Source organism: Anopheles funestus, chromosome 2RL, assembly GCF_943734845.2.
Source record: "Anopheles funestus chromosome 2RL, idAnoFuneDA-416_04, whole genome shotgun sequence".
Classification (NCBI taxonomy): domain Eukaryota; kingdom Metazoa; phylum Arthropoda; class Insecta; order Diptera; family Culicidae; genus Anopheles; species Anopheles funestus.
The window spans coordinates 12,154,456-12,175,085 of record NC_064598.1 but is presented as its reverse complement, the minus strand read 5'-3'; the positions used below and the strand labels follow the sequence as shown (position 1 = coordinate 12,175,085).

The 20,630-nt window shown below is 39.5% G+C and overlaps 1 protein-coding gene across 2 annotated transcripts; it reads left to right on the top strand.

The window, feature by feature from the left end:
- Nucleotides 1–446: 446 nt before the first annotated feature.
- Nucleotides 447–2,420, top strand: LOC125762871 (uncharacterized). 2 transcript variants are annotated; one of them, XM_049425443.1, is made up of 3 exons: nucleotides 447–1,704; nucleotides 1,775–1,995; nucleotides 2,053–2,420. In XM_049425443.1, the coding sequence occupies exons 1-3, from the start codon at nucleotides 1,617–1,619 to the stop codon at nucleotides 2,122–2,124; spliced, it is 381 nt and encodes a 126-aa protein (XP_049281400.1). In that variant the 5' UTR covers nucleotides 447–1,616; the 3' UTR covers nucleotides 2,125–2,420. The 2 variants fall into 2 exon arrangements, with proteins under 2 accessions (XP_049281400.1, XP_049281401.1); XM_049425444.1 differs by having other exon boundaries at nucleotides 455–1,704; nucleotides 1,775–1,987.
- Nucleotides 2,421–20,630: the final 18,210 nt, after the last annotated feature.

The following is a 20,630-nucleotide window of genomic DNA, read 5'->3' as shown; positions in this document are numbered from 1 at the left end:
GAGTGCGGACAAAAGATGCTAATTGGTAAAATAAGCGTCACCATTCTGCAAGAAAAACAAAACTTAAGCAAACCTTTGGTCTATTAAGTAAAACAATGTCAGCCAGACATACAAGAGGAAGGCTAAAGTGGTACTTGGGAAGAAGTGACAATTATCGTCGTGGTGCAAAGAATAAGTGAAGAATATTGAATGTTCTGAAACATTCTTGTTTTTGCTGAAGTCAGTGAAAGGTATGGAAACAAGGTGATAATTGCTTCGAGACATACGATTTAGTCGCAGTTCAAGTATTAATGTTAGGTTAGGTTTTATGGCTACAAAAAATATGTGAAAGATCCGACTGTTAGAAAATCCTAGTTTTAGGACCAAAAATCGATATAATATTAAAAGATATGTTTTGATGCAGATTGAATTACAATGGTTTGATAAAATTGTCAAAGATCAGAATTAACAATCCATTTTACAATATACACATTAATATCAATTAATATGCTCTCCTTTACTAAACACAATGCAAGGTTTGAAAGAATGATTCTATTCTACTTTACTGATGCACATTTATTAATGTTCTTTGTAAAAAAGGATGATAATTAAAATGATTTCCCTCGGTTTCACTGAGGGTTTTGAACGTCACGCCAACCAGAAGCGTTACTGCATTGGTCATTGGACGTTAGAAACGTTTGCACAATGACGCTAGCAGTTTTATACTGACACTGGTTTGTGCCAGCTTTATCAACAGTACCACAAGAACGCAAAGGGAGTGTTAACACACGATCCACCACCGGTTTTCTGGTGGGGAGGTTATCAATCGTAAGAAAAAGGAAAGCACATTTAATTACCTGTCAATCACACATTAAACACATCACAAACATTGACGACAACGGCTACAGATAGGGACACAGCAGCAACAACGGTTTTTATTGAAAGGAGCATGAGCGAAGCGTTGTGGAGTGGCCGGAAGTGATTTTCGATGAAAGTCACAGCCAAACAGTGAGACAGGGCAGGATGTTTGAGTAGACTGCAAATATCACATTTTCGAAATATACCGAACGCTTTGCTGTGTAATGTGTTGTGAAAAGGGAATCGTAGTACTTTGACTGTTCTGTAGTTTTCCAGCTGAATTAATCGCTGAGTGAAAGGCTTTGTGTAGGAGACACGGGGTTACCGTTTTACTTACACTCAGATGACGTTCCAAAGGCTAGCAGCCCGGGTGGAATCCGGTTCGGAAAACAGATTCGTATCAATCATGCTGGGTTCTGGGGTTTAAAAACATCACACGCACATATTGTACGGACTGTGGATACCTTTTGCAGTGGGCTATAAATTCTAGCAACTAGTATTTACTACGCGTCACTGAGCGAACGTATGCGTATATGTTATGGACGTGCAATAGTTGATTGCACTCAGGGATTATAAAGAAACTATCAGTTGTACAAAATGCAGCAACAAAACATATCCTGAGTTATTCCCAAGGTGAATAGCTATACACACAATTTCAAATCGATATGTCAATAAAAACTCAAAGTAATCGAAGTAGTCTGCAATGTATTTGGTAGAATAATTCAACTTACTATTGACACACCATCATCAGTGAAGCTAGGAAAAGGTCAACGTTAAAAATGTCTGCAGATGGAGATGAAGTTCCCCCAAAAATATACCGTCATGTACTCAAAGGCCTACAATTTTATCACACTGTGGATGGAAGCGGTATGGATTTAAAGTGTCGGCTTTTTTTTTGCGGTTATCAGTGCTAGTTACATAATTCCTTTACTTCCAGGATGCACTCACAACGAACTAGTTTCGTTCGTTTTCTTGAAGAATAATCGCATGTATAATCCGGTGCTTGTGAAAAAATGGGTCGGCGATGTACTCAACACATTAAAGAGCTGCCGGCTTCTAGGCGAGGATCCGTTCGGGAACTATCATCTTCATGGTGCAGTGTTAAATGATCTTTTTGATAATGACGAACAGTTCGTGCTGAATCCAAATCGTAATAATGTACACAACGTAAACAATTCCAGTGTAGAAAGCTTATCAACTGTTCCACACTTTCAGCGGGTTTTGAAACGTAAAGGCAATCGTTACCTGCTGCCTAAACATATAATACACGGCATTTCCAAACCATGAAGAAAAGAAATTGAAGAAATATCCTTCCGACTCCGAGGCACTCAAAGGTTCGATATGACGTTTTATACAAAACAGCACCACAGCATTTTCTTCAGGCAAATCACTGGGAACTTTGTTTGCGAAAGATTAGCCCGTCTTCCCCTCGTCGGGTATCATCTGTCTCTTAAGTTATATCTAAAAATTGACCAAGAAGATGAGAAGTCGCTGCTGCAACTTCAGTGTGCGAGCGGAGAAAATAGGAAGCCTCGGGCGTAAATTGTCTCCAACATAAAAGACTTCATTTGTTACTGTAGAAATTGTGTAAATTTCCTTTAATAAGCTTGCAAAGAGCAATTTGCCTGAGGCGGTTGCGAGCAAGCCCGTACAATGTTTATATGGCTTTCAATGATGCAACCTTGAGCGCGTTTGTTCAAATATTTGTGCTTTGCAGATTACTTCTGCCTCTGTTTGCAAGTGTGGGGTTTGTTTGCTTTGTCGATTATGGCAAATGTAAATTAGAAAGACACTCGACGAAATTAGTCTTTTCGGAATTACGGCATGTACAAAACGGCAGATCGTTTGGTATCATATGGCTCCTTATATTGAACTGTGAAGTATTCTTCACAGTACAGTAGCGCGACCATTAAAAGTTCTTGGAGTTTGCGAGGAAACAAAAAATCCCAAAAGCTTTTACTTAGACTTTCCTTCGTTCATCATGTTCTTCTTTTTTTGTCTTCTTCTTTTGGAAGATATTTTTGCGTTTGATCTTTGGCCTTTCTGGCCTCTGTTTGGGGCGGAGGTCGTTGGGCAGGAAATATGCATAACACACCTACTCTGTGGAGGGCTCTGTGAAACGTCCTTTTGCTCGTAGATTTAACCGCAAGCACATCTGCATGTAGCAGCTGAAAATGATGACGGTTTTGTTTCTGGTGTGTTATGTTTACCGGTTCAATCTTTCATTTTTTGTGTTTGGTTTCTTTTTAATTTCCTGGAAGGCTACTAAACGCGATGAGCAGCAGCTTACTCAGGAATATGTTTTTAATAAGACATTCTTAATTGAATTAACGGAAGGGCGTGTTTCATGCCCACCGACTGGTGGCATACTGTTCCGCTTGAGTGAAACTTTTTCACTTTTTGAACACGTTTTGCACGACCCGCGCCACCGGTAAGTTCTAATCATATTGCTGTAAGATAAAACTTTGTTTAGAACAATATTAAATCATCCGGTGTGTTGGGACTGTTGCATACCCCAAAACAGTGTGTAACAATGTAGCAAGGAAACGGTGTGTCGGAATAAAATGCCGTCACTAAATTGTATAGAACATCAACAGCTTTATCTTCCCTTCTTGTAGGTACATTGAAATGATGTACTAAACACCGCACAAGTGTTCCCACTACGATGCGTTGTTAACAATGTTTCTGTAGATAGGAGATGTGCTAAGAGGAGCATTTGATTGGTTTATCATACGTTGAGTCGCACAATACACGGTAGCAATAATATCCTGGTATGAAGAATTGAACAAGCAAAAGATCAAGAACTTTAACAACAATAAAAAAAACCACCCTTGGCTGGAAGGATAAGAATTACATGATTAGCAAAGTGGCACCCCAGGAATCTGTTGGTGAAAAGGGAAAATAAACCAAATAATGGGTGGGTGAGCTTCAAGAAAAGCGAAGAAGAAAAAAAAACACCATTCCTGCCCTCTTTGATAAGTAGCAACAACACACCAACAAAAAAATCTCTCTAAAGTAAATAAACACAGGGGAGACGACGGTTAGCTCTGGTTTTTGGGGTGGGGAGACGATTTCGACTTTGGTAGATTGGTGCCGAATGTTCAAGGATGCTAAGGATGCGAGTAGCAAGGAACACAAAAAAGCCGCATTTCTCATACTGAGTGACGAATGACGTAGATTGGGTCAAAGACGAAACAGGCCAAATAAAGACACCGACCCCGTACATGTGTAAAAAAAGTGAAGTTACAGAATCCTAGTCCTGTGGAGAGAAGAAAAAAAAGGAAAGATCAACAGCTAATTTGCCCCCGGCCATTTGTGTGTGTGACTTTGAAGATTTTCTGGCTTCTCTGGTTCGCGGAGAACGGAAGTGTTGTTTATTGTGTTTAAAATACTTGCTTGATTTGAGCAGCAAAAGAAGATTTCCGAAAGATTAAATCGTTTAAGTGACGGATTATTTTCCGTACAAGTCATCTGATGATTGTCAGCGTCGTTCGTTAACGACGATAATTGGACATTGATTGGCGTGTTTTGTTTTTTCTTCTTCTGCAGGTTAAACTGTGTATATCCTGAAAATTTGTGGGACACCAAACACAGGAACAACGGAATTGTCGGAAACTAGTAACAGGTTACCAGGGTAATTTGTTTTGTTTTGTTCCTTGGGTGTGTTTTTCTTTTTTTTAATCAGCTCCGTTAAACGTTGATTTATGAATGTAACCCTTTCTCCACATGTGTAGATCGTACACATCACACCATCGTTGGATGGAACTTTTCAGCAGAACCACAACCGGTATAGTCCCATTTTCAGGGTTTGGCGCAAGTGACTGGAACCAATAAGCATTTATGTCTTTTATGGTACCATTGGGAACTGTTTGCCCTGACCATAAGGATGGACCATACTGATGCTTGATATATCTAACCATCCGGACATCTGCAGAAAACCTGAAGAATAAGCCTTCCGGCTCCCAGTGTAGCGCACAGGCGAGTAGCTATGGGGCAGTGAACCGAAGCTAAACAGGACGAAAGAACCAGCAATGGCCAGATGACTTATGGTTGAAAGTGAGCTGATTCTTCTTGCACAAAAACCCCACTTTATGTCTAAACCACATCGTCTTCTGCAAATACCTTTATCCGCAAATACTTCTAACCCGGCGGCTGGACTTTGGGATTGCCGGAAACGTTTACAGATGCGATTGTGCGGTAGCGACGACGTTCGGGGACGTTACTGCTGGATGGTGCAAAATTTTGGTTAACCTAAATTTTGATTTACTTTATACCTTTCCGGTGGTGTGCTACCAACGGGAACGTCTCAGGAAATCGTTCCCGTCCTGAGGAAGTGATTGTTTACGGTCAATTAGAAGTTTCGAAATGTGACTACGAAGACGAAAACAACCTTTTTTCCCCTTTTTTGTCGACGGGGCGACTAGGCAACCAATTCTTGATTTGAAGACTTTTTTGGGGGTTTTTGTTTGAAGTTTTTCCAGGATAAATGTTTTTTCCTCAACAAGTTGTCAACAGTGTGTGAAATTATTTAGTTAAACTATGTAATAGTTTAGTTGTTCAGAACATGGAAGAGTTTTGATCATAGGTAATACTAAAACTTAAGGAGTTGGAGTATAGGGGTTTACTTGACTAGTATGGGACGTTGGTAGTGGCATTGGTACTACACGACAGGACGGTGTATCAAATCAGATCCGGACCGTACCTTCTGCTGCGGGTAAGTCGAGTCAAGGAAAACTAGAAATGGCAAGCCAAGAACTCTCTTGAGGTTATAGTCAGCCTTTGGACGGAGGATCTCTTGACCTCCTCTGATGTGGTCCAGTACTTTGGGTGTACTACACTACACACCGAGGTTCAAAACTGTGAAACTAATGTAATTTTCTTAGTAAATACTTTAAGAAAGAAGTTGCAATATTAAGGGAAAAACTCTGTAATCTTACCAGAGTCTTACACAAACAGGTCTCAGTTTTAAACTCTTTCACATGTTGGAGACTTAAATAAATATTCATTCGATTTTCAAACGCTTCATTGTAACCCTTCGATTGCCTACTTAAAAGACATATCCTAGCTTTAAAAGACATCAAAATTCGAAAAGGATTTCAATCGGTGTGTATCATGCCAAAAATTTGCTCTACACACAGTTTCGCAATGTCAGGAATGTCGTGAAGCTGTCACCTCAAAAAACACGCTATTTCTGAGTGTTCGCACCGGCTTAGTACAGTTTCAAGCAATTTTGCTATCATCATTTTACCTTCCCCTTGCAGCATGTTGTTACTTTTCATCTTCAAAAAACTGCCGCTTGCGATACGGTTCTCGTTGTCAAACATTTTGCATATAAATTTGCAACTTCGCATCCAGCGCCACAGACTTCACAGAAGGGTGGGTATACGAATATGCGAATAGCAAGAGTGTGCCCATCCATCAATGAAAATAATATGGGTGCCGGATACGATACGCTCCAAGCAGGGACGCACATCCGGATATACTTTCATCCATCCTCTTCACTCCCCCGTATTGAAGTATCTGAGAGGACATATTCGCAAGAAGGAAATTTTTCCGCAAAATCCAAACTTGAGGGGTTTTTTGCGTGAAGTGTTTTATAATGTGCGAAAAACCCCGACAGTTTGCCAAAACAAAAAAAAAGAAAAAGAAAATGCCTCTCGGTTTTTCACTGCGTTTAGCTGGTTGCGAATTTTTTTTTGCTGCCAAATTTTTCACGACTGGATGAAATATCCTCCAGCCATATTCGGAGATATCTTTACAATGTTCTGCTTTTGGTACTTTATTCCGCAACAATCTTATTTATGCGTCGTGTACTTCCACCACGCGTATTACAGCAGGGCAGGGTGAAGGCAACTTCTCTCTATCCCTAGCGCTAGATGATGGTCCCATTAATGGGCCCAAAAGCGAAATGCGTGGGTGTGGACGAATGCGAATAAAAGAAACATTAAGAAAGCGATGTTTTAAATGGGAAAATGTCTTTAATTAGAAATAAATTAGGCTCTAGCCATGAAGTGTGACATTTAATATTGAGCATAAATTATCCATCACCTTTTAACGGTGAAGGTGGACGTTTTCGCAGAAGTACACGAATAAACCATTATGGGCTTTTTTTTTGGTTGTTATTTCGTTTTTGTTTCAACCATTGCTGGCTTTTGTTGCCAGTGGAGTTCTATCTCTTCTTCTGCGTTAACTAAATGAATTATTGTACAACTGTAGAGCGCCAAACAATTTCCAGTCACGTTGTCGGTTGATGTTTCGACCGGATACCATTTCGACCCTGGCCACATTCCATCGGGAGGGAGGGGAGACAGTTTCCTAATCGATCCTTCTCTGGCTGGGTGACAGTCTGAGATTACTCCAGAGATTCGGGATCACTTACGCCGGCGTAAACAGGAATCAATTTATTGGCTATAAATTTTAAACGATGACGCCGATGGGCCGTTTTTTTTTGGTACTTGGTTGGGCCGACCAAAAAAGGGCGAACGAGTGGTTCCATAAATTTTGAAATTGTTTGCTAGCGGGTGGGAAACATTTGTGGGTTAAAGTTTCGAGCTGAAAAGTCCGATGTGCCGTGCTTGTGTCCGATTTTCCAAATGAACCTGTAACGGGTAACGTATATGACAAGAATGACCTGAATTTGGGAGTGTGCCCTACCGTGTAACCGTGCGGACACACGTGAAGGGATATATGTTTTCCCGTGGGACGTGAGAAAGATGGATGTAGGGGTGGCGTACTTTCGAATGTTTAAAATATTAAAAGAGTACGAAAAAACACGCAACCCGATTTAGTATGTTGGTCACGTTCGGGGACACTTTTCTGCCGTGTAGGTGAACAACTGGCAATGTAATACAAAATCATCAGTCCATTTTTTTTTTGGTTGGGTCGTTTGTCGCAATGTTTATTTTGAAGTAGTATCCAGAAACATTTTACGTCCGTTACACTAAGTATACTGGCTACTGGTAGTAGGATAATAATATTGTACGCAAGCTAAAAACATTAAGCTAATGTAAGTCATTTTTCTGTAAGCCATTAGAGGAAAAGCATTAGGATAAGAGTGAAGATGCTCGTTTAAAAGTTTAGATTTAAACCAGCACTAATGATTCTGTGTTTTTTTTTTGTCGTTCAGGAAGAAAAAACAAACTACCAGCTGTCAACCATAAACATTATCTTTTACTTTATTCAAACCTTCGCTCGCTTTTACACTCGGACGACACTCAACCCTATCGTTACTTCGTGATAAATCATCTCCACGATGAAACACACGTAAAAGTGTTTGGCTGGTATCCTTTTTGCTTGCGTGGACATTGCATTCATTGCAACATAAAACTTTCATAATCATAAAACCAACTTGGATTCTTTTTTTTTTGCTTCTTCTCTCTTCACTCTACACAACTTGCCCACCGGCGAAGACAATGACGTCTCACGGGCAGTAGCAATGTTCCGGCAATATTCCCACCGGGACAATATTCCGAATACGCATTTGCATATTTCTTGTGAATGCTTTTTTTTTTGTTTTCTTCTTTTTGTACAACTAAGCTAAGCGACATTTTGATCACTTCTAGATGGCAAGGGTAAAAGGGATCCCACCCGCTGACAGAGTGCTAATTCACCCTATTTGGATATTCTTTTCCGCTTCGTTACAACCTTTCTGCCTTTTGCGTACTGGGTGATATCATATTTACCACCGAGGGGGTCAGAAATATTAAAAATGTAATTGAATAAAATTAAATTTCTCAAAAATTATGTAGTCACTCCTCCTCCTTCTTCGGTCTAATTACGTTTTTTTTCGGGAGTTCTTCTTTTGACAATATTGGATGCTGCTACATTTGCTGGTTTCACTATTATAGCTAATGGTAACAAGAGTCGTATGAAAATCCGATTGTTTTTTAAATGGATTTTTGTCACTTTTGTGAATTATTTCGTTGGTGAATATTGTACACTTACTAACACAAATTATTTAATGTCATTAATTAATCGAAAGGGGTGTACATTTTCTTCATTAGTTGAAGGTATTGAATAATGGAAAATATTTTGATGCATCAACGTGCAAAGATGATTAATTACAAAGAATTTCTAAAGTAAGTTCTAAAAGAGAATTTAAAAAGCGCTACAAGTTCTAAGTACACATGAATTCCCAATTATAGGAGTGTCCCTTTGACAGGTGTCGGATTATCCGTGCAGCTTGAGAATGACAGTTTGAAAGGAGATTTGATATATTAACTGTAAAAGAGATTATGTCAAAGTGCCGGTACATTTTTACCTGTGAACTGAATATTTCATTCCGATCAATTGTTAAGAAATTTAATTTGTTTTTTTGGAGTGATAAAACTTGTAAAGGCCTCAATTGTGAATTTTATTGAAAGTTGGACCAAAGTTACAGACTTCTTTTGCAAACGATAAACCACTAAGAGAAAAACATCAACCAACATATATTATTCACTAATATTTTTTAATTAAATAATATGTGTCTGTTACCCGTCTTATCCATCTTATCCTTGTGAGCACGGATAATCGACATTTCACTGTATAGCCATGAAAAAATTTTATAAATACGTTTGCAAGAAAAGAATCAATAATCTGTTAATACAGAATTTTCTCAAGTTTTATTGTTTTCATACTATTAGAATTTAACTCGTACCCATCATTCTCTCTGTCTCTCTGTACGATTTGTATTAGCCCACCCAATCAATAGATTGCAGGCACGTCCGCAGACGTTAAAGAAGTACAACGAAACACGAACTGCTCTTTGATATTGAATGCTCGCTTTGTACGAATTGTTCATTAGTTTTACTCCATCCCTTACGCAGTGGACATATAGTGGCTGACATATTTCAGTTGGAAATCAAGAAAAGATTGCTATTAAGAAACGAACACTCAACCAAGCAAAATAATTATCTGTCCATCACCGTGTGCCGAAGCATAAGCGGCAAGCGAGAAGCAAGTGGAATGTGTCAAGGATCAACGTTATCATACTGAAAGTGGAACACTTTTGCCAATGCTGCTGCATTCTGTATTTACGTCACGTGAAAGTGATTTTCCTCCCCCGTTTCGTTCGTCCACTGCACAGGAAACGGCAAAGGGCACGAAAGGGAGAGAGAGAGGGAGAGGGAGAGGGACGCTTGAACATAAATACTCTTTTAATTGTCGAGGGTGTCAAACGTTCCTGAACGAGTGATAAATGGGAACTTTGTCACCTCACCCCTATCGTTCGGTGATAGTATGCCTTCCGAAGTGAAATCGATTAGAAAGGACAACTTGAGTGACCACCCGTTTACGGTACGATAGCAAAAGGATATTTGGACCGTTTGTGTGAAGATTGATTGGACGGAACAGTTTTTACGCCAAGGTAAACGAGTTAAAGTGATCCTTGTTTCTGCCATTTATAATGCCACTTGCAGTGTTTAGTGTTTAGTGAAGCAAAGTTGTTGAAAAATTATCTCCAAATATTACGTTAGATTTTTGTACCAATTGAGTTCGTCTTTTGGTCATCTCTAATTTGATAGGCGCCTACAATGGTTCACTTGACAACTGTACGAAAACATTTAATGATACAACAATTAATGTTTCAACATCCCTCACCGTTACGCATATTATGTTGCTTTTGAAGAAGGAGAAGAAAAAAAAAACCTCTTCACCCCCAAAACAACAACCTAATGTACACAATCATCTGTTCTACAAACCATAAGGATGAAGTAAGAAAAAAAAATACGTTTCCTAAGACAAATTACCACTTCTAATGGTGGGCGATTATGTTAATTTATCCTTAATTAATTCTTATCTACGATAGAAAAACGGTCGTACTTTTTGTAGCCATTAGTTGAGAAAACTCGGTCTCTGTTTTGTATTGCGCTGAGACATCCCGTTTGTAATGAGCATATTTCGGGCTTTTTTTTAGAAATTTAGACATTTAATCTGAGGGCTAAAATGAGTGATGAGATTCATTATAAACCGCAAATCTTCGTTTGGAACGTTGGGTGGTTGGAGCAGATTTTTTCTATTATTTTTTAATTCATATTTGATCCTGTTTTTTTTTCTTCTCAAATTTGTCAGATTGGTCAGTGTCAGGGCTGAATTAGAGATAAGGATTTTGAAGTAATGATTCCGTATTTTGTAGACATTGTTAGCAGAACAGACAAGCAATTACACTTGTCTTGGAGGAGAAGTTTAAAAACACTTGGAAGACAAATTAAATATCTCTTTCTTTAGTCGAATTCCACCCTTAAATGTGTCCCCCTTTTGTTGCTTTATCGGCTATCGGGTTATTGATATGGCTCTTAAAAGTTCTTCTTGAAGTTCTTCGGAACATTTTATCGGTTTGACAGTACGCGGAACCGGATCGTCGCTTCCGGATCTGGTTATTCTCCGGTGTTGGAAGTGTGTAAAAATATTCCTTCCAATGCTAAATGTGTCTTGTGATCCAGTCAAGTGTGTAACGCTGTCGTCTCGGGTTCCGATAGAAAAAAGAAACGGTCCACTTCTGCATGTGAAGAATTGTGTCACGGGTTTTTGGTGAAGCATGGGATGGCTTTATGTCAATCACCTTTTGCAATGTGTATTTCACTGGATTATTCAACGATGTCAATCTTGCTGCCGTTTGGCTGCTGCTACTTCTGCCAAAGGATAGTGTTACACTTGTTGGATTGAAAGTGCTTCAGACTCTTTAGAAATCTTGATGTCTTGTCGGGTGGTTTTACACTGTCTTATATCTTTTCACGATATTAAATTTGAATTTCTATAAAGACAATCATTTTTTTGTAGAATTGTGTACTTTTGCTTTAATACTTACATTATAAATAGCATATGTACGTTTTGATATGTACAGTCAGGCATTTTTAAATCTTCCTCTAGAATGCATTCCCGCTCTCCAGAATGTATATTAACCATCAAGACTCATGGGTTAGAAAAGCGACAAAAAATACGACACAAAGAGAATACACATGCCCTGTGTCTTGAAGCATCCGAAAGGTATCCCGAACATTGCGGACCCGGCAGATAGCAGCAATACACCCGCACGTTAGCAGACAGCGGGCTGGGCATGAGAAGACGGGTCGGCAAAACGCGGGGGGGAATGAAGCTGAAGATAAACAAAAGTATTAATAACTTCATCATCTGTTTTCGATATTTTCTGTTGCGCGTAAAGTTACGTCCTCGCGATTCGACGCGACGCCAGACGGTTGTACACTTTGCCTGCTGGAAATGCCAAACACCGGCACGGCTCAGAACCCGGCCCTCTCTGGTCGTACTGTGCTGGTGTGTTTACAAGAGACATATGGCTCTCAAATCCGTCAAAAGGTTCGATAATCTTTTGGTGTTATTGTTATGGTCCCTTTTGTCTGTCCGTCCCTTCGTCCAACGGATCACGCGTACTGTGTAACCGATGCGATTTTATGCGCGATCACAACATGAGCCGTTGTGCTGGTTTGTGCTGGCACGAGACGCAACGTGTGACCATATTTGAACAAAAAAACAAAAGAAAAAAAGGTGTAAAACGACCGTTAAAGAATAAAAGAATGTCACTGAATGTTTCAATACTGGAAGCGAAAAAGTACTCTGAGGAATTTATGCCCATTGAAGCTGAAGTTGTTTGTCCTCTGATTGTACCGGAAAAAATATCTCTTACTATTAATTTGAAAAGACTGATTTTTGTTTTGTTTTGATTTCATTTTCAGACGAAGGTTTTTAAAGAGATATTCGAACGCAAAGTTAATGTTTCAGTTATAAACTTTTTTTTTGTTGTGTCGCTACAATTTACGCAATACAAATTCCACCGCCAAGTAGTCCAATAAACAACGGGCGGTGGTGCGCAAATTGTACCGCACCGCTTGAAGTGTTGCATTTGGCACGGCTTATCAATTTTGTCCTTACAACAAATCATTGTTGCGCTTAATCGTGGTCACCGTTTCTCTGGTACCTTCGGGTACCTTTAGTCACCCGGTTTTCGCGCTGAAAATAGCGAGGTTAAAGCTGTCCATTTGAGCGTTGACCATGTCGTCCGTTGGTCTGGTTTGGTTTGGTGGAATTGTGATCGTGCACCAGCAAACGATGCGGTTTTTTTTTTTGCAAGGGCCGATGAGATTTTTTTTTCCTCGCTCACACTACTGGAAAACCCTTGTGGAGGGATTCTGTGCCCTGGCGTGGCACGAGTGGAAGGGCGTTGTTTATCAGATGAACACCTCGCGTCCAAATGAGGAACATAGTTTCTGCATTAAAATAATTTGATAAGAAAAACGGCTTGATCTTAGCACTTCTTTCGCCCATTCAACGGGCCCCGTTGCTGTTGCTGGAAGAGATTTAGTTTCGCTTGGCAATCCCGGTCGAGCACCCGGGCAAGATTATGGGTTGCATGCAACCCCTTCTCGATCCGGGGTGGGTACCATCTTTACCGGTCACTTGCATCGTCGTTATCCATCCCGTCGTTGATGTTTTTGCTTCATTCCGATGCATTTGAAGTAGACGAATATAAGGTGGCCGGATGGGTGGGGTGGAGAAGCAAAAAAAAAAAAAACAGTAAATTAACCCATGGTCCCCTTGCTGGGAACCGGTCTGCGTTCAAAGTAACATTAGCAGCGCGTACGGAAGCAAAATTCGAAAGGATGGCAGCAATGAGCAGCGAATGCATCGCCCATGAAACGGTTGGTGTCGTCGAACGAACCAGTGAACAAGTCATGGCATTACAAAACAGATTAGCAAACCGCGCGACAGAAGATAGCGCTGGAGGCAAAGCAACAAACCAAAACAAAAAAAAAGAGGAACTTCAAACGAGCGGCCCGTTTCATACGGGGCGCAACTAATTTATGGAACCTCTTTTGGTTCTGTCGTATGTCCAGTGCTATCTATCTGTCCACACTGTTTTATAATACACGCTTTGAGAAATTACTTTTCAGATTTGTGAGAGAAAGCTATTTTTACCTGCTGGTAAATTGAGACCAAATCCAAACGAGCTTAAGTGTGTTAAATGTAAATTTGTTAATCGAATTAAAGATCTCTAATATCTCTAAAAAAAAGATCTAACATTGTTCTCACAAGAATCAATATAACCCCCCCAAAAATCCGATTCGAGTACCTGGTGCATGTCAATAAGCGAGATTTAAGTGAAGCATTCGTGCTTCATAATACCTTCATAATAAATGGGAAAATATCGGTCCCCAAGGATCAGCGGGTTATTAGAGCAAAAGGTTTGAGAATTCAAACAAAGCAAAGAGTACGGAATCGTGGTATGGTATTGGATCAACAAAAAAAAACACACTCAACTCCTTCTACATCTCCTGCTAACCGGAAGAAACGGGTATGAAGATGCGTTGGGGGTTTTTGTGTATTTATGATTATTATTGCATATTATTGGCGTATGATTTTTACGAGAGACTTAACACGCATAAATACAATTACTTGGCCCCCGCCAGTTTTTTTTTCTCCCGGGCCTATATCTTCCTACAATCGTAATTGCTTCACAATTGATCTGATCGTTGTTTGCATGTTCGCCTACCGATGTACATAAGGTATGAAAGCAGAAAAAAAGAGGCAGAGGCCACACACGTGTCCGGAAAGTTGCAAAAAATATATTTTACTGATACGGTAAAAAGGATCTCTTTCTCGCGCTCTCCTTTTTCGAATGCAAACAGCATGAGGTTCCGGGGCTAGAAATATTTTGCTAACAGACAGAAAAAAAGAACGAAACACAAACGTTAGGTTTAACGTTACCGAATCGTTTATCTCTCGCCAGGGGACGCAAAACCAGTTGCTTCTTTATGATACGCGAGGGAGAATATTTTCCCTCCGCGTGGGTATGATACTGAATGACAATTTTGCTATATCGGCTATATTGGAATGCTGCTTATTGATTTCGAATTGTCGAACGTCTCCCTCGTTATACTTGGCACTTTTAATACACTAAAAGTTGTCGTATGACAGACAACCTGTTTTATGTAAGTACACTTCAAACAACCTGTCGTAAGATAAAATATGGAGTAATGTTATAGAACTCTAATACTTATCCTGGTTAGGTTTTCTGATACGTGGTTTGTTCAATACCAACTTATGAAGAACTGAAATAGACAAAGACGAAAGAAAAAAATATCGTAAAGCCATCATACGATCGAGTTCTGACATTCGACGCGTTACAGAATTCCGTCTTGACACACCGTATGCGTAATGGAACGTTTGACATATTTGTCATCAGTAGACGATCTTAATCGTCGCGCTCGTTTTTATCGTTTCTTTCGCGGTCGATTGCAACAGTGACTTTGACAGCAAATATAAAGATGAGGAACCATGTCGCCCACGGCATCGATACCATCGGGCCCCGTAAGTGGTCGGTAAAGGAACGATGTGTTAATTTGGATTTGACGATATATTTCGATGTCACTTAATTATTTCCGAAACCCCTTCACCGGGGGTTTGAATGGGCGAATCAAACCAAGGCGATAAGTTGAAAAAAAACCTTGAAAAAGGGTAAGCATTTAACTAGACTGGTTATAAATTTTACTTTATGTGTTTGCCATTACCGGTCTTAATCGTAAAACGGTATGATTGAAATAACTTGTTTCAATTTTGATGGTTGGATTTTATTTTTACTTCAATTGACACAAGGTTAAATACAGCAACGATTGAATTATTCGAAAAGAGACAATTTTTTGTAACGCCTTATTAGCATAATAATTGGAGTTGCATAATAAACTTCGAAAATCAGGGTATCGATCGAGTTGAGATTTGTTATCAGACCAAAACCAGTACGTGTTCTATTTGATCCGTTAATGTCGGGTCCGTTGGTGTATGTGTTAGTGGTGTCGATCTCTACTCGACAGGACTGGTTATAAAATCTCATCCGGACCGCAAGACTTACGGGTATATAAAGAAGACAAGAAAAGCCCAGAAATGCCAGATGAAGAAAAGACCTCATATGTAAAAAAGGGTATTTTGTAACGAAAAACATTTTGTATAAAATCTTTTTGTAATAATATTTTTGTTTTTAGAAAAACTTCAACAAAAACAAATTGAAATTTGAGAACTAAACCTCAAGAAGTTTGAAGATCATTCAGCATATCCTTACACGAACTGCAATCCAATAAGTACAGTCGGTGCAATGTATCACTTTTCCACCACAACTGTCGATAATGAGAACGCTGCAAGTAGCATAACAAAAATCGCATTCCATGCTCCATTCTGACAAAGAAAGTCCGCATTACTGTCCACAATCGTTAGTTACCGTAACAAAAAAAAAGAAAAAGAAAACGTTCGCATTTGGCCAAACATGCGAAGCAAATGTTTGTAGTACTACATATTCTTTTAATAGTTTTATTGTTTTCACGTGACTTTCAGCCCGTTGCAGGCTTCGGTACGGTACGGATGGCGACGACGTGTCGGATGAATGTTTTCCTTTCCTTGCTTCATACTAAGAAAATAGCCTGCGGGTGGTCATCACCTTCCATTCGGTTTGCTCCGCATGTCTCGGCTGTTGATAGAATCATGTTGCCGTTCGATCCAAAACGGTCGCGCCATAGTCGTCAACCGTAGGTCGTCGCCAACGTCGACGTTGGCTTGGGTATGGGCATGCATGCACCACAAATATAGTCTATGTTTATAATGCACTGGGTTTATTTTTTTGTGTGTGTCTTTCTATCCAGCAGTGATCAAGTGTAGGAAGTACTGACAAATCGGTCAAAAACTTTAAATTGTTTACTTTGTTGTGATTCACTATTTCTATACAATACGTAATGGTCCATAGTCACATTAGTTGGCTGGAGTACTAAAGTATGAAGTAATTTGAGGTGAATTAATTAAACATAATTTAAGCACTTTTTCGACGATGATTATCTAAGTTAGTTGTACGAGAATTTGCGAGAAAAATAAAGTAACTGGTAAGATAGTTCAAACGAGATTCGATCCGTGCCGTTCGGTGCCCGAGACTAGTCTTAACGTTCAGTGCTACTTAACCTCCCAAGAGAAGTTCGGTTTAGAAGCCATTTGTTATTAATCAACATTATTTCTAGAGCATCAAAAATGGATTTAAATAGTCCTGCTCAACAACAATTGTTTGTTAATCTAATGAACAAATAGATCACAAAAACGCCATTTAACCTCACTTGACATGAAAGAAAGTAAATTAAAGGTGAAGAAAAGTGGAATTTTTCTTTCGCCACGCTCGCCTCCGATAGGAAACTTTACGGGCGCTCCTTGCCATTATGTTTGCTTTCATCGCTGGTATTTTTTGCAACCCCCCTCGTTTTCCACAACCGGAGGCATTGTTAAGCAATTAATTGTGGCCCCTGTTGGTTGGTTGGTTCGTTTTCGTTATTTTGCCGCGTTCTTTTACGTTGACAGTGATATTTATCAGCTACCGATGGGCCGTTTTCCCTTTCACGTGGTTGACAATTCAACCATTCAACCGGGTGAATGAGATGCGTGCCCGATTGAATGCGAACAGCATGAAGCTACTGTCACTAGTGACTAAACATTTCCTTGCGCTTCCTTCCTTACGCCTCGGCAAATGGTATTGATTGAAAGAATGAGAACGATGGGGGAACAGTGCAACAGTAAATATAAATTGTATAATTTTATTCATATTTATCATTTAGGGTAGAACGAAATGTTTTCACTCGGCGGTAGGGGAAGCTAAACCGGCGGCCGTGTTAAATGAAAGTGACAGTACTCTATCGTACAGCCAGGAGGATCGTGCAAAATCTACTAGAAGTCAAACAAGGGAAGAAGGGTGGTCACACAGACCATATCTAGCCAGCGGCATTTTATCTTTCGTGAAGATACTTCGTTGCGTTTCGTTGCGGCTTAGATTGTCATAACTTCCGTTTGATGTTTGACTTCCCGCAAGGCGTTGTTCTAAACGCTGTAGTCATGCTTATCAAAGGTTTTGTGCTTCTATTTTTTTCATTAGGATGAATCGCTTGGGGACTGATGGAAAGATATGGCGTGTGATGAAATCCCACAGGAGGGAGAAAAATGATATATTTAAATTTAGATATATATGCGTTAGTTGGGGTACCATTGTTTGTTGAAGCAATTTCGGTGGTCATTTCCTATCGATGGTATGAATATTTCTAAATATTGGGAAAATTCTGTGTTCTGAATAAATTAAAGCAGTTTTTGGGTATACTAGCAAGAATTACGAGGGTTTTTATATAAATTTTCATATTTATACAAGCTTAAATTTCGTAGGGGTACGTCTTATACATCCCTTTAATATTTTCCAAGACAAGTAACTCCGCTGAAGAGCGATACAAACAGGCCAGAAACGACAGATCGTGAGTGATCTTTGATTTGAGCAGTGGTCCATACTTACTTTTGCTACATGTTTGCTACTTTTAAGGTGTTGAAGAAAGGCCCGATATGCCAGCACCATGTTCAGAGTGAATTCTTTCAGCACAATCTGTTTCACCCTATCTTTACGGGTGTAGTACGCCGCTGGAAACATCAACCGACCTTTGACAATAAATCAATATTTTGCTGGTTCGTGGCACGATTCGTCTGCCCTTCGTTGCCATATGATGCTGTGGGCGCAACGGATGGAAGAAATTTGAATTGACTGGTGTGCTGGTGGGTCAGTACAACGGCCTTACCAGGACGGACTTAACCAGCCACGGACCCCAGGACAGACTGATGGGCGATTTGCACAACTGTGACATCGTGTACAGTTAATAGGTGAGAAACTTAATCTGACCAATTTTCACACGAATACCAATAATTGCCTGAATCGTATCGCTGTCGTGATGACGATACCTATTACGGAAACGCGAGCGAGTGTCTCTTTTTTGTTGCTGTGGGAACTGGTGACCGTAAATCGACGACAAAAGAGACTGATGATAATGTTTTTTTCTTCTTTGCATTCCAATGTAGCAACTTACTGGGTATGCAAAAGAGATTTTACTACACATCGAGAACGAGAAGATTGAGAAGATGTGAATCATGCAGAAAAGGAAAACGAGCGACTTGTCAATACGTCGAATAAGACATTACTCATTGATATATTGGCGCTACATTTAGTCTTTTTTTGGAATACAGACATTATAATAAAAAAATACTTCGATAGTTTTGCTTGCTCATCTTCAGTGCGGATGAGTATTACATGATCATGCAGGCACTTCAGTAGCACTGCCTCTTTGAGACATTTATGCACATATGCGCTTTATTTAAACATGATGTCAGCCTGTTGCAAGCGCGCAGAAATAAAATCGCACATAAATATATATAAAATCGAAGGGCGCTATTAGTTGCATCAAACGGCAACGATGAGAAAACATTTTAATTACAAATTTCCATTAGGCACCATCTTTGGCCCGAACTCCGTTTACTCCGTACATTGCATTTTTGCTTTGTCATATATTTTGTTTTACCACTCGATTTGCCTGTGGCATTTGCCGACTGGTTGGCGTAATCAGAATCAAAGTGTGTTTGCGATTCATTTAAATTAAACTAAGGGGATATTCAAGTATTACGTAACGCTGGGAGAGAGGGTTGAAGAGGGCGATTGAAGAGGGGAAAGAGATGTGTTACATAGGAAGTGAAGGAGTTCTACTTTGTGTTACTTGACACAAACATATCTAGAAAATCTCCAAACATTCTTGTTAATGTTGGCTTTCGTGTTGTGCAGACTTCATCAGTGAATTTCTAAGAGCCCTAGCGAAACTAGGCAGGCAACTGCTGTTTATTACTTGTGCGAACTATGAACAGATGCCTGTCTAGAGTTCATATCTTGAAAATCAATCATATTTTTATTTTGAGGCAAAATATATTAATGCAGGTCAGATATCAGGACATGAACACAAACCGATTCTTGTCACACGAAAATGGTGAAAAAAACATGGAAGCAACGATTGAGAATCAGATGTCTAAATGGATTTGTAATTTAAGGTATTCTTAAGGATGTAAATGTACCGCATACTGCTTTATTATTTTGGCTCATATTTGGGAGGAAAAAATTCAATTCTTACGTTACGTATTCATTGAATGATCCCTAAGGGTAATTCTTTTTTGCTATTGACTTACGGATGTGAAACTCTTTCATCTGCACGACCTTCTCTATTATTGTGATCCATCGCTCAAAATTAGTTGTACAGGAAATGGTGAAGTCTATTTATAAATTTCTTTCAATTAATAGATTGCAAATCTACAAACATCCATGTCCAGCTGTGTGTCATGTTGAGAGTGTGTTTTTTTGTTTGAAATATATTAGAACGTTAAGACGAGATACATATATGGTCCAGCCGTATTTTTGTAAAATAAAAAGAAACATTAGAACTGAAAAAGAAAAAAGGCTAACGAAAATTCTAAGACTATCAAAGTTACTCAAAGTTTGTGCGATAGGCAGAACTGCTGGTTCAGTCGAGATTTTGATCCAGGTCGGACATGTTTGTTCTATCGTGCATTACCAACTGTACTATTTGACCTGCGGAGAAACTTCTCACTACATGCACACAAATATAATTATATATCTCTGCCCTAGCTTATGCCACCTAGTTCCCTTTCCTGAACGTCATTTTGGTGATGAAATTGATTGGCAACTCAAAAGAAGAGATCGATAAAGATGTTTTCTTAGGAGTCACAGAGTTTAAAAAACGTGCCTTCAAAAGTCGCCAGACGTTTGATTTTCGTATAGTTCGTACCGTTGGGCTTCTTTTCTATCCGTGGCCAAACTATCTGTGATCTGTGTGCCTGGAATGATGTGGTCATATTTAAAGTAATTATATGGTAACGAATAGTTCAACTCACTGGGGCTAGGCAACTGAGCCTTACCTCCCTTCTTATCTCGTGGAACAAGAATGTTTCATGTGGACAATACAATGGAC

Coding starts and splice junctions, on each gene's coding strand:
- LOC125762871 (XM_049425443.1), top strand. CDS start 1,617: ATGTCTGCAGATGGAGATGAAGTTCCCCCAAAAATATACCGTCATGTA. Junction 1,705..1,774: donor TCACACTGTGGATGGAAGCG/GTATGGATTTAA, acceptor CTTTACTTCCAG/GATGCACTCACAACGAACTA. Junction 1,996..2,052: donor TGAATCCAAATCGTAATAAT/GTACACAACGTA, acceptor CCACACTTTCAG/CGGGTTTTGAAACGTAAAGG.